Source organism: Phalaenopsis equestris, unplaced genomic scaffold, assembly GCF_001263595.1.
Source record: "Phalaenopsis equestris unplaced genomic scaffold, ASM126359v1 Scaffold233798, whole genome shotgun sequence".
NCBI classification, from domain to species: Eukaryota; Viridiplantae; Streptophyta; class Magnoliopsida; order Asparagales; family Orchidaceae; genus Phalaenopsis; species Phalaenopsis equestris.
Genome location: NW_018251730.1, coordinates 306,522 through 320,497, shown reverse-complemented (window position 1 = coordinate 320,497; position 13,976 = coordinate 306,522). Strand labels below are relative to the sequence as shown.

The 13,976-nt window shown below is 32.5% G+C and overlaps 1 protein-coding gene across 4 annotated transcripts in view; it reads right to left on the bottom strand.

The window, feature by feature from the left end:
- Positions 1–3,569: 3,569 nt before the first annotated feature.
- The window catches only part of LOC110038767 (spermine synthase), a 34,929-nt gene continuing 24,522 nt past the window's right edge, over positions 3,570–13,976 (bottom strand). For 2 of the 4 annotated variants that reach the window (XM_020743668.1, XM_020743669.1), the window contains exons 9-12: positions 6,294–6,489; positions 5,689–5,818; positions 4,212–4,297; positions 3,570–3,765 (exon numbers count right to left, since the gene is read on the bottom strand). In XM_020743668.1, coding sequence (XP_020599327.1) covers positions 3,747–3,765; positions 4,212–4,297; positions 5,689–5,818; positions 6,294–6,489 — 431 coding nt within the window. In that variant the 3' untranslated portion in view covers positions 3,570–3,746. Of the gene's footprint in view, positions 3,766–4,211; positions 4,298–5,688; positions 5,819–6,079; positions 6,138–6,293; positions 6,490–13,976 lie in introns of those variants that run through there. The other 2 variants (XM_020743670.1, XM_020743671.1) reach the window with 2 other exon arrangements.

The window sequence follows — 13,976 nt, the reverse complement described above, 5'->3', positions numbered from 1 at the left end:
ACAGCATTAAGGGCAATGGTTTTATTTTCAGAAAGCCAAATTCCTTCAAAATTCTAAATGTTTTGAATGGTATTACACTGTCTTTTGTACTTAATACAAGCATGGTAGAACTTGGTGTTTCTATCCCCTTCCTTGAAGTGACTTATGGCAGCCTTTTGCTTCAAAAATTTATCTTGCCTGCAATTGCAGTAAGTAGTTTCTTTTGAGCAGCTAATAACAAAATCTCTTCCCCACCATCTGCTAAAACAGTCTTTTCCAACTCTAGCACCTCCCTTTTAGTAGAATCCACAGCAGCAAAAACATTTCCAAAAGAAGTCCAACCCCAAGTTTTCAGTGCTTTGCTAACGTTAGAATGCAGAAAAACTATTTTGGACTAAGGATCCAAGATTAGAGAAGTGTGTCAAGCATCAGTTACAGTATTAAGGAAAGAAGGATGATCAGACCGCATATTTAGATACCTAAAAGGAGGAGGAGAGCATGTAGATTTAGTAGCAGCGATGGATATTAACAGAGGCCTATGATCTGAACCTGCAAGGCTTAAATGAGTAACAAAGGTATCAGGAAATGCTGACACCATAAATCATTTATCAAAATTTTATCAAGTCTCTCCCAGATAGCCCCTCTTTTCCAAGTAAATTCTAGCCGCTCAAAGCCAATATCAAATAAGTCAGACTAAAGGATGTTGTCAGAGAAGAGATTCATTTTGGCTAAATTGAGGGGTCTTCCACTAGAATTTTCAACAGAGGTAGCAATGCAATTAAAGTCACCACCCACCAGCCAACAAGAAGCCATATTATTACTGATAGTTTGCAAACAAGACCAAACTTCCCTTTTATTAGTTTTGGTACAACCAGCATAGACAAAGGTGGCAAATCCATTGTGTCCACAGGTTTTGAAGGAGAGGTGGACAAATTGAGGATGATCAACCTGAATATCCCAAATGATCTGTTTCCTACAAAAGATCCATATTTTATTATTTGTGTAAGAAAAATGTGAAAACCCAACAAATCTAGAAAATATTTGCTGTGGATTTTTATGAACCAGTGGTTCTAGAATGGCAATGCACCAGAGTTTGTGTTTTTTATTAAGATGTAAAATACTTTTCATGGAAGAGGGGTGAGCAATTCCCCTAACATTCCAACAAAGAAAATTAATCATGTTGAGAAGGTTGAGATCTAGATCTAGTTCTCTCCCTGTTAAATTGGGTGGGCGACTTCCTTTGAGAAGTTTGAGAGCTGTTAGTATTATATGTGTCTGCCAAAGTTTTCTTCTCTTCCAAAGTGGGTTTCTTTTTCTTCCTTGCCTTCTGAACTTGCCAATCTTTCTCCAATAGTTGATTCATATCTACCATCAATTCCTCAGATGATCTTGCAGAATCCTTTGGAGTAACTGAAGAAGTGCCTGCCACCTTTTCATGCACAGATTTACTAGTTTGTAGAGGAAGCACAATGTCGCACTCCCCTTCTTCTAGTTGTGGATCAGCTGGTATAGGGCCAGGGGTTTCTTTGAAGAGTGCAGTGTGTAAATTCTGATGGCTAGAAGAAGCTTCAGCTCTTTTGATTGCTTCAACAGTGGGGGGTTGATTCACTGCAACATTACTCTCAGGAGGCTTGTTATTATCAACAATAGTAGTTCCATTTTATGCAGGATTTGTGGCTTTCTTCTAGTTGGTAGGGTGCAGCCTATAGCACCTGTCAGACATTTGCCCAAGCATTCTGCAATGAGGGCAATAATAAGGTTTTTGCTCCATTACAATTTTCTGCCAGTGCCCCTCCTCTTTGGACCCAAGCCAGATTTCCTCTACCACAGGGAAAGTGATGTCCCTCTCCACCATAATTCTTGCTACCGAAGGTCTGGATAGATTAAAGGCAGGGAAGTCCTTCTTCAATGGTCTCCCCAAAGCAAGCCCAATGTTGAAAAGGACCTTATAATTAAGACAATGTAAAGGAAGTCCAAGTAATTTGAACCAAATAGGGACAATGGGAGGCTCTTTACTATGATAGAAATTAGGTGTCCATTTAACAATCTTCTGGGGATACCATCCATGGATATTGTTTGCTTGGCAAAGAGTCTAGCATAGTCCTCTTCTAAAGCCAACTTGATCATAATGTGTCAGCCATCAACCAACCCCAACTGCCAAGCACCGGCAAAGGGAAAATTGTCAAGAACCTTCTAACAACTTCCATTTTGGGGTGTCCAAGTTGGAATTTTCCTATAAGAATGAATTTGCACTCAACCTTTAGGGTGACATGTTCCTCTTCATTATAATAAATAGCAGGTTTTCCATTTTTAATAACTAAAGGGTTAATGAACTGACAAGGTTCCTTTCCCACAGCAGCATCATGAAAAGATTGTGGGAAAACCAGGAGTTCAGCATTTTGCAAAGTTTTTTGTCCTTTACCCACCACACCAGCATAGGTGGCTTTGGTCCACTGAGAGTTAGTTTCAACATCAATAGAAGTAAATTCAGCCATCAATACACTTAGCAGAGAAGCAGAAAGTAGCACAGAAAGCAGCAGTCAAGCCCTAAGAAAAACTTCAAGAAAAACTCCAATGGAACAGTAAAAAATTCAAACTCCAACTCGCTCAAGAAGAGGGAAAATCAGCAAACCACAACAAGAAGAAAAGCAAAATCCACAAACACACTAAAAACAAGAAAGTGCAAACAAGAAAGGCTGAAAAAACTCCACAGCAATAGCCGCAGTCAGCCATCCCACAAAAACTCTAGCAGAGCACCAAGGAAGCCAGCTGCCATTTATTTATAACATTTTGCATCACCATCACCTCCAACAATTTCAGCTATTAATCTTTCAATATTTTTTTGTCATATTAAAAGAAATAGAACCATTAATCTCAATTGCAAACATAAATAAATAAGCATCCATCTTATCATAGCTGCAACGGTGCCAAAAACAATAGATTGAATAAATAATTTTTCTACTTAGATCAACTTGTTTATTGTGTATTTAAATCCGAAAAAGCTGCTCTGAACTTGGATGTTAGAAACCACTACATACTGTTTTTTATGTCCGATTCTCAAACATTGTTTAAAAGAAAAAAATAAATTCTAATCAAGGCATCTATAATAGAATTTAAACAACTTTGTAGATGAATTTAAACCTTTTTTGAATTGGTATGAAAATCTCGGTTTTAACATTCATTGGAGAATTTTTTTTCCTGATGACTCGTTTTTAAGAGAAATGGTTCATCAATATTGTTATTGCCTTCCTCCAGCTTATCGATAGATTTTAATGATTGGGGTTATCACATGTGCATTCCTATGTATTAAATATTTAATACAAAATATTATATTTAACACAAGTATCCAAATTATTTCAAAATATATACTTAAATAACATAATATTATACATACAGTACATGCAAGTATAGAAACCAATTGTATGTATATGTGATTATGCTTCTTATATTTAAAACTCATTACTTCAACTCCATTTCGAAAGAAATCTTTGCCATCAAACTCAACATGTGCAAATAATAATTATCGAGACACCAACTTTAAATATATTTTGAAAATAATCAATGTTGATCTTTAATACAATTATATTATATGAATATTAAATAATTCATAAAGCATCAAATTTTCAATGTAATGTAACATTGTTTTGATAAATGCGTTCATATAAAATACATGCCGTCATTCGCTACATTGGTGGATCAACATCTGCTCACCATATCAACCAACGGTGAAAAGAGACCTTCCCCTCCCAGATGTATGCCATCAGGCATCAGTCAGTTCTATTGTAACTGCGAGGCACACGATCCAATAAAATTCATCAAATCAAAAAAAGACGCATGATAACATTAAAATGTTCAATAAAAAGCCAAATGGTTAATAAAGGGGACTCAAATCCATAATCCGATCAATCTAAATAAAGAAATATAATAATATTTGCATATCTAACACACAAACCTTTATATTTAGTTATATAACACCATGAGCACTAAATCACAAAAGTAAAAAAAATTCCACTAACATTAACTTAAAAGCAAGTGAAACACACACGTCTATATGATTCAGACGCTAATATGCTATAAAAATAAATATAAAGATTTGGTAAGAGAAATTTAATAGACAAGAATTTTGAAACTTTTCTGAAAATTCCCTATCAACTTCAATCTAAACTATTCAACATTTTTATCATTATATTTATCACAAGCAAAAATTAACAGAGATAAGGTGATCACAATACCTGTAAACCCCATGTGGCGAATCGTTTAGTGTTGCGCTCAGCTCCCTTAGTACAAATGATGGCAATGCAAAGGCGGCCCTATGCATCTGTCCCAGGAATAAACAAAACAAATAATTTCCTCCAGCAGAAACATGCAAGATAAAAACAAAAGGATTTTATTTATTCGTTCCTCACAAATATAAATAGTATGGTGTCCCACAACGCAAAATTAAATTTTTAAGATCAGAATTGCAGCTTATTTATAATATGCCAGAATACTAATTATTATTAAAGCCAATTTTTTACATTGGTTCTGATACCAAATCATGATTTTAAAATACAAATTCAATAAAAAAATGCGGGCATTTACATACATACCACCTAATTTTTATGTATTTACAAATCTGACACCTAAACATTAATATTTACACTATAACACTCAAATCTTCAACATCAAATAAAAAAACAACTTCTACAAACTTTGTAGAAGTCAAGTGCACTTTTTTATGTGTACGCTTATAGCATCAAGGTGTTACAAATGAAAATATTAAACTTTAGGTATCACATGCGTAAATCCATAATAATTGTTTGGTAGGTATGCAAACTTCAAAAAAAAATAAGATCCATTTCTTCCTGGAATTAAAAAGAATAAGCTGGCTACTTAGCCAAATTTGCTCAAATCTAAACTTAAATTAAGTCAAACCTAAAAATAACCGACCAAACTCAGAATAAAATGAAAAAATATAAGTGCAAACTTGATTCCATCCAGGCTTGAATAAAAGTCAGATTGTCGAGACTAAAATTAGACCTAACTCGACGTGAAATGAGATTATAGACATGAGCTTGGATCCCTGAAATAACTTCGGTAACTTTGGCCAAAATCATAGACATGAGCTTGGATCCCTGAAAGCCCACAGCTAAATAGCTATCGGTTGAAAAGTAAAGCACTCATTAATACCTACAGAACTAATTTACCGTGGGAGACTTAAAATCTGCAGAAGAGATCAGCTTGTCATCAGTATATTTTCTTGAAGATGAATATTTATGCCAAGCCTTTACGGTTTAATAACAAATCTAAATTTTTAAAAGTGGTTACGTTAAATTTGTTTGGAGAAACTGGTTACATATAGTCATAACAAAATAATATTCTGACATACATACATACCACCAATTCCTATGTACTTAAATATCTAATAACTCACTTTCTACATTTATACCACCCAAATCTTCTATATCAAATAAAAAATATCACCATTTTAAGTTTTAAAAAGTGAAATACCATATCACAAAAAATACCACTATTTTAAGTTTCAAAAAGTAAAATACACCTTTCCATTCATAAGGTGGTATATACATAAAAATTTAAGTTGAGGTGTTAGATATGAAAATAGATAGGAATTGAATGGTACGTATGTAAATCTTCCAAAAAAAATAAAAGGCTTGACTGCACTTTGCAGTAGTAATAGAAATTATAAATTGGGATCTCATGATTTACTACCTCTGAGTTATAGAATCTGAGTTCTCCTTTGAGCTTTACTCCTGCCTCCTGCTTCTCAATTGGATTTATTGGATTAAAGAAGTCAACATGAGGACCATCCTTCGAACACAAGAAGAATCCAATGACACCGCTGCATTAAAAAAAGGTAGCATGATGAATAAAATGTATAAATTAACAAACGAGCACAATAATGTGACAAGAAGATTAATATCAGGTAGATATTTGCATGATCAAACACGAAAGATGATGTCAGATGCGTTGAATAAACAAGGATGATCCTACGACAAGCTCCTTAAGATAATCAAATATATACTATAATTCCCTTTAGATAAATGCAATAACTATAAAAATAATGGCCAATATACAAAAAATAGAAACTGCAAAAGTCTACCTAAGCCCAGCTTGAAGTAGGCTTTCCCAGTCAAATCAGGAGCATCAAGAACCTGGAGCTAAATTATACAAATGATAAGATGAAAAAAAAAAAAGTTTCCATTGAGGAATGCTTGATAAACTCAATCTCATAAATGATTGTTTTTATTTAAAGATAAACATACAATAAATTGGTAAATCAGAAGGTATATTAACTGAAGAATAACTGAAAATACCTGGGATATGTAGGAACACTAGTCCAAGCATAATGCACAGAACCCTTGAACACGTCACGACAAATGGAAAGCATATCCTGAATAAGATGTGTATGAAGCCACATACTTTCTGCTTGATTGCAGAGGACACCGCCAGGCCTCAATGCCCTTGCAATAGTTTCAAAAAATGGCTTCTCTACAAGCTCTTGAGCAGGCCCTGCAAATAAATAGAAAAAGATAAATTTGATGTTTGGATTTACCACTTATATTTTACTCGCAAACTTTTGTAGTCTTGACTGCAATAGCGGCTCAAATGAGACGTAATTCTGCAATGCATGCAGCAAAAATGAGAACCAGCTTTCCAGGAATCCTCAGAGGAAGGTTGGCCAATTTTCACGCTAATGATATTTTAAGCGAAATCAGATTAGATGGTTTGAATCTTTCTAATACAAAAAACCATTTACAATGTAGTTATCGATATTTTATAACACTTTATAAGATTGCATATCGCCCAAAGAGTAATGAATATATTCTTTCTCCAAAAACAACAGTTGCCTAACACTAACCCATTTTTAATGGTATAAAAATATTTTTCTTAACAGATTTATTCATCTTTCCAATGCTGGCCAGCCATATTGAAAGCAAAAAATTTATTAGAATCCCCAAGTTCCAATCTTTCTAAAGTACAAAAACCATTTACAAAGTAATTATCAAAATTTGATAACACCTCATGAGAATGCATGTCGCCCAAAGAGAAATGAATAAATCCCCTCTTCAAAAACAACAGTTGCATAACACCCGCCCATTTTTAAAGATATAAATATATTTTTCTTAACAGATTATTCATCTTTCCGATGCTGACCATCCATATTGAAAGCAAAAAAATTATTGGAATCCCCAACCTGTTTTCTGAAAAGGTGAGACCATTTCCAAGAACCACATATGGGAAGTATCCCATATGAATCTCACACATGAAACACTATTCTACACATGCATTCAAACATGTTTTCACCTTCGTTCAAATATTATAAGTTGAATAATTAATTTTAAAAACAAAATCTTGGAAAAGAAAAAATTAAGAGCATCTTGAAAACAATTCGCCCGTGATAAACCTCTCATAAGACTCTGATATTGGAAACAAGATAAAAACATAAATCTGTAATTTTTAAATTAGGAATGAAAGAAACCTGGACCGACAATCCCAAAAAAAGGAAAATAAAATGCATATATTGAAATAAATATGGCTGATCACCACCCAGATGCCACTCCAAGATATTGAATTCACTTAACCAGAAAGGAAAAGGAAAAGATTCTTACAACCGATCAAAATACTCTCCATGCTCAATTCACAACAAATAACAAACTAAAACACATAAACCAAGACATAAAACGTGAAATAAAAAAAATAGCTCCTGCGCTATTCAACCAAACTTGGCAAGTAACCCTCATATTGAGCAATCTCAAGATTTGATTCTCAAAGTGCAGCTAACTTGGATACATTGAAAAAAGACAGTCGTTCTAATCCCCAGATAAGTCAAGGTCAGTGATCCAAGCAACAGTTATCTTCTTTAGAATAATCATATCCCTCTCAGGATTGATGTCATGGATTGTATTCAATACCTCAACAAGATTGAAAGTAGCATCAAGATCTACTAGCATGGAATTGATGGCTTGGAACTTCACTTGGTCAGACCCAAAAACATTTCCATATTGAACTTCATTTCAAGTTTATGCAACTGCAAATGGTATTGTATAAGTTTCATGTACAGAAAGCCAGGAGAGTACCTTAGAATGCCCCTACATAGAAAACCCATGTTCATTATCCAATGGATTCAGATAGGTCCTTTCATTTTCATCTAAGTTTGAAGATCGAATGGCAAGATAATCCCTTTTCTTAAACTCTGAGGTAGAAATCAAAGGACTTCCAAAATTTCCTGTACTGCTCAAATGTGAAGGTGTTGTCTTAAAACTATTGGTGACGAAGGAAGGAGATCTCCATGGAAACAAGGATTGCATGTAAGGTTTAGCTATCTCAATTGGTGAACCAACATCTTCCTCCAACCCACATTGATTCATGCGTGTATTCGAAATGCAAGGTCCATAACTTTGATCATAAGTAGGACTAGAAAATTTTTCTCTTCAAACCAGTTCTTTGCCTCCATAACAGCTTTGTTGCAAAGATCAGGAAAAACTGCTTATAAAATCGTGGAGAGAAGGAAGAAAACTTCTGGAAGAAAAATTAGATATTCCATAGAGATTCCTATCATGGTTAAAATTCGGCACCAAATTTTGACTTCCCTCGCCAATTTCTAGAAAATTTGTCTGGTACCCATAATTGAATCTCTCAACCAATTTACATTCGTCTTTCCTAAAAGTTTCCTGCATAAGCAACTGCCCAATAACAAGCTTTATTTCACTTTTTGGAATAATGGCGAGTGCTTTCTCATTTATATCCGTCTCACATTCTCTAATTTTAAAAGCAGCTAAATCATCAAAGCGCAGTTGAACCACATGCTCATCTACATGTGCTTAACCCTGAAGAATGCAAGCTAATGCAGCTTGGAGTGTCCCAATTGGAAGATCAACCAACCTTGAAAATATTGGTAAAACCTCATCATTTGATTCAAATAGCATAATAGCATGTGTGTGTGTTATCGAACAAGTATTGTGAGTTTAGGTCCCTTCTAATGATCCCAATCTAAAATAAGATGACTTTGCAGCAACGAAAATATATCACCGTTAGCATCATTCTTTCCTGCGAAGTACTCAGGCCCCTTACAACATAGAAATCATTCCTGAATAATTTCAAGGAGTACTGTAACCTTATCAAACATTATTGCCCAAGAATAAATGGAAAGGTTGCAAGACAATCCCTGCCTCCATTACCCCTCTAACGCAAGCCAAGAATAAGAGCCATCAACATAATCCATATCTAGAGAAATATCAAGAGAGGCAGATTGTTGAACAAGTAGGCCAATCACATCAAAAAGTTCTCGAAGTGTGCTTTTGCCCATGAACCCCCCAAAATTTCTTCATTTGTTAAATTATGCGACAAATATGATGAACAAGGTTTTGTCCCATTGGGAGCACTAACCGGCCAAACACCAACAGAACCAGTTAAGGGCGCATCCAGCATTCTAATATAAATATTATCTGCAACTCTAAAAAGTAGCATATTTGTCTTCTTTTATTCATATTTGGTGGGAATCCAATCAGGTATGTCATTAGTATAAAATAAAATCAGATCAAGCATGACATCCCCACTTTGTTTGAGAAACCCTATTATTAAAAGAATATGAGCCATCATTAACAAACCATTCAATGACAATTCAGACTCCCAAGAGTTAAAGAAGCATATACTTCACTAATGATAGAAGATACCCTTCTGATTTGAATGTTGTTAGCAATAAACTCCACTAGATCGTGCCAAACATCAGTGCATGAAATTTTCACTTTAAGAACTCCAACGCATTTCCACTTGTCATACATGGGTTGATCATATATAGGTATCCACGATAATTCTAACATCGGATCGTCAAACCCATCGAAACTTGAGGATTCTTTATGAAATGAGTTTACATCTTCCTAAAGAATTTTGTTTTCCTGATCCACCTCATGTTCTTCCAATATTCATTGTTCAAGGACGGTTATCATTTCTTGAAGACATCGGATCTCCTATTGTAAGACTTACATAACCAAATCTAGGGTTAGACGGACATTGTTCCTACTTGGTGGCATGATTGGGAATAGAAAGAACCACAAACAAATGCACGGAAAACAAACTGCTAGAAATTTATGGGCTAAAATTCAATCAATAAGCTCAAGATGGAGGATTATCAACCTACATGGATGGACAAAACAACAACCCCAAACTGGACGACAGAGAAAATGCGGCCAAAGTAAGGAAAACATGACAAAGAACAACAAATCTAGATTACAAAGAAAACTAGGAATTTGGAAAGAAAACAAATTTTTGTCTGCAAATTCTAAACAAGTTTTGTCTGCAAATTCTAGACCAAAATCTAAAGGAGAAACTCAAAAATAATGGCAAGAAAAGGAAGAAATGTGCAAGAATTTGAAAAAGGAAGAGAAAAGAAGGGTAAAAACCGTGCTCTAATATTGCGATGATACAAGAATCAATGTAGAAGTAGAAATATGTAGTATCTAAATTCAGAAAAGAAAGAAACCTGGACCAAGAATCCTAAATAAGGTAAATAAAATGCATAAAATGAAATAAAGATGGTTGATCACCACTTGGGTGCCACTTCAGAATACTGAATTCACTTCTTAACCAAGAAAGATATGGGAAAGTTTTTGGCAACCAATCAAAATACTCTCCATCCTTAGCTCACACAAACCAAGACATAAAATGCTAAATAAGAACTCTATTACAACTATATTTATAAAGGCTAAACTCTCCTAATTACAAGTAATCCATTCTAAAACAAATAAACACAAATAACAAACTAAAACACACAAACCAAGACATAAAATGCGAAATAAAAAATCTAGCTCCCACATCAAAATCCCTTAAATAATATAAGAGCTTCAAGAAAATTTCATCCAAAAACAATTTATCCAACATTTCAAAATATCAAAAGCGCAAGCTTTCTCTTTTAAATGAAAGGAAAAGAAGCAGGTTGTAGAGATAATATCATTATTTCATAAAAAAGAAAACCTCACTATCCTAATCAATGTACCATGCAAAATAAGCTCAATAAACTTAAAATTGATGAAGTTTTAAAACAAACCTTAATGAAAATTCTTCTTACAAATATAAAATCACTTGACTCTATTGACATTTTAATTGAATCATACGATTCTGATATAGCATGTTGTAAATTTGTGAGCAGACTAATTGTTTCAAACGAATCATTGAAATGTTAAGACTATTCACATCGAAAAAATATCAAAAGGATTAGATTATCAAAGTTTAATCTGAAGTCTTGGATCCGAAAATAAGGGAAAAATTTGAACTTTTACACAACAAACTTAAAACTAAAGTCAATCAACATATCCCAATTTACAATAGGAAAGTACTTTCTCAAAGAACAAATAATAAAAAATGAATCTAGTACAACTATACTAGTTTTGAGGGCAGAAATTAATTGCCTTGAAAAAATATAATCAAGATGATATGAATAATTGAATAATAGATCTAGAGTTTATAATCAAAATGAATATTTTAGAACTCCACTAATTGATCCACTCATCCACTTATAAGGAACATTATACTCAAGAAAATAATCCTGAAATAAATGAGTTCTTTATTTCCTATAAAATTCAATTATGCACGAACGATTTATAACTACTCAAATCAATATTAACAAAGAGTATATTATTATTAATCCTACCGCTCATATTGGAGCCGATATGAATAAAGTTAAAAAAAAAGTTTAATACAATTAAAATATTTTAACAAATCTCTCACAATTTAACTTACACACTAGTGAAGATTGAATGCAAATAGAATATAAATTAACTTGTGCAGTAATTTGCAAAGATAAAATTTGTATTTTTGAACTATTCCTAAAGGTAAGAAAATTGACTCAGCATGCTATCTTTGGCAGTTCGTTTTTAATTCATGTTACTCCGATTGCAAAAATCGATCAAACTGGAATTTACTCTGACAAATTTGATCGATTGATTGAATTACATTACTTCACTAACCCAAAAAAAACATAGATGTATAAAATAAAAAGATTAAAGCACACATAGTTTTCCTAAAGCAGAAACTTATTTTTCATACTAATAGAAAATTAATTCTCCAAAAATCCAAAAAAAAACTCATTATTTATTGACTTCAAAAATATAATATATGATAATAATCCAATTGTTTTAAGAATAGAAAAATACATTGACTCTCGTATGAAGTTTGGTTTCAATGAATGTACTATATTTACCAAAGCTCGATACTACCAAATGAATATGCAACTTTTAGAGTTTTGCAAAAATGAGAACAAAGATCTACTATCCAATCATGTTATTAAAAAATCCCACACATTTAATTATACTATATTTTATGTCATGAAACAACTAAAAAAGAACAAGAAAAATCTCAATTAGTTAATAATTATAAACCTTTAAATAAGTATTAAAATAGCTTAGATATCCTATTTTTAATAAAAGAATCTACTCAATATGCTGCAGGAAGTATCAATCTTTTCTAAATTTAACTTATAATTTGGATACATGCAAATACAAATTAAAGATGAGAATTGCTATGAAATGGATTTTACCATAACATTCAAATATTACCAATAGAATATCATTCCATTTAAGCTTAAAAATATTTTATATAAATTTCAACATATCATGAATGATATTTTCAAGCATTACTCTTGTTGTATTATTTGACTATATTAATGATAATCTATTTTTTTTCAAAAAAAAATTGATGATTATTTTAGACATTTAATACTTATAAACAAGTAATCAAAAAATTGTTTAATAATATCTACCCCAATAATTTACAATTTTCAAACAAAAATTAGATTTTTGAGACATTAACTCAATGTTTAAATTATAACTACTTCTCAAAGCATTGGATTTACAAATAAATTTTACATATTACTTGACAAAAATCAATTACAAAAAAATTTTAGCAGTATAAAATTACGTGCTACATTTCATTTAAAATCTTGCCCTTGATGCTACCTTTATTGTTTGATCGATTGAAAGAGAATCCACACTCACGGACATAAATTCATACAGTACTTTCCATAAAAACAAACAAATTGGTAAAAATCCACATTGCTTAAATATTGTAAATCCTGATAGTTTTAAAACTTTTGAAATAGATTCTTCCAGTTTAAGATCAGACACACTTTTACAAAAAACTAGTTTGTTTCACAACAAGTGGAATTTGACCCCAAAAAAAAAAATATTCTACAATCAAAGAAGTATTATTAATTGTTAAATGTATTTTAAATTTCTAGAAAATTTAATAAACAAAAAAAAAATGGACTATAACGCTACAAAATTAACAGTCCAAAAAATGTTAAAAATCTAAATATCAAATAAATTTTAGCTAATACAAGCATAACTATAAACATTTTATTTTGATATCAAATATAATATTTATATGAAAAGCCCACAAATTACTTATTAAGGAAAAATCATCCTCTACCAATCAAAAGCTCAACAAAGAAAAATTTGAGTAGACATACTTTATTAATCCTAAATAAATTATTATCAATAACAAAAAACCATTATCCCAGTCAGCTACATGAATCCTTTTTTGGTCAGCTACATGAATCCTTTTTTTCCATTGTGTCCTATAGAGTGTCATATTTTCATTTAATTCTAATAAATCAACATCGTTTTTATACAATATGTCTAAGTCTTTTTAGGCCTACCTCTGACTTTCTTAACATAAGTTGAATCTAAAATATCTACTCTCTTAACCAAATCATCAGATGGTCGATGTTTAATGTGACTAAACCATCTAAGTCGGCTCTCTCTAATTTTTTCTGGCACTGGAGCTAAACAAATTGTTTCTTAGATATATTCGTTTCGCATTTGGTCTCTAAGTGTCAAGCCACTTGTCCACCTAAACATTCTCACCTTATCAAAACTTCACTTAGTTTTATGCTTCTCTTTTAAAGACCGACATTCTGCGACATAAAGCATTGGAGGTATCACCACCATCTTATAAAATTTTCTTTAAGTCTAAGAAGTGCTTTTTTATTACACAAAAGGCCC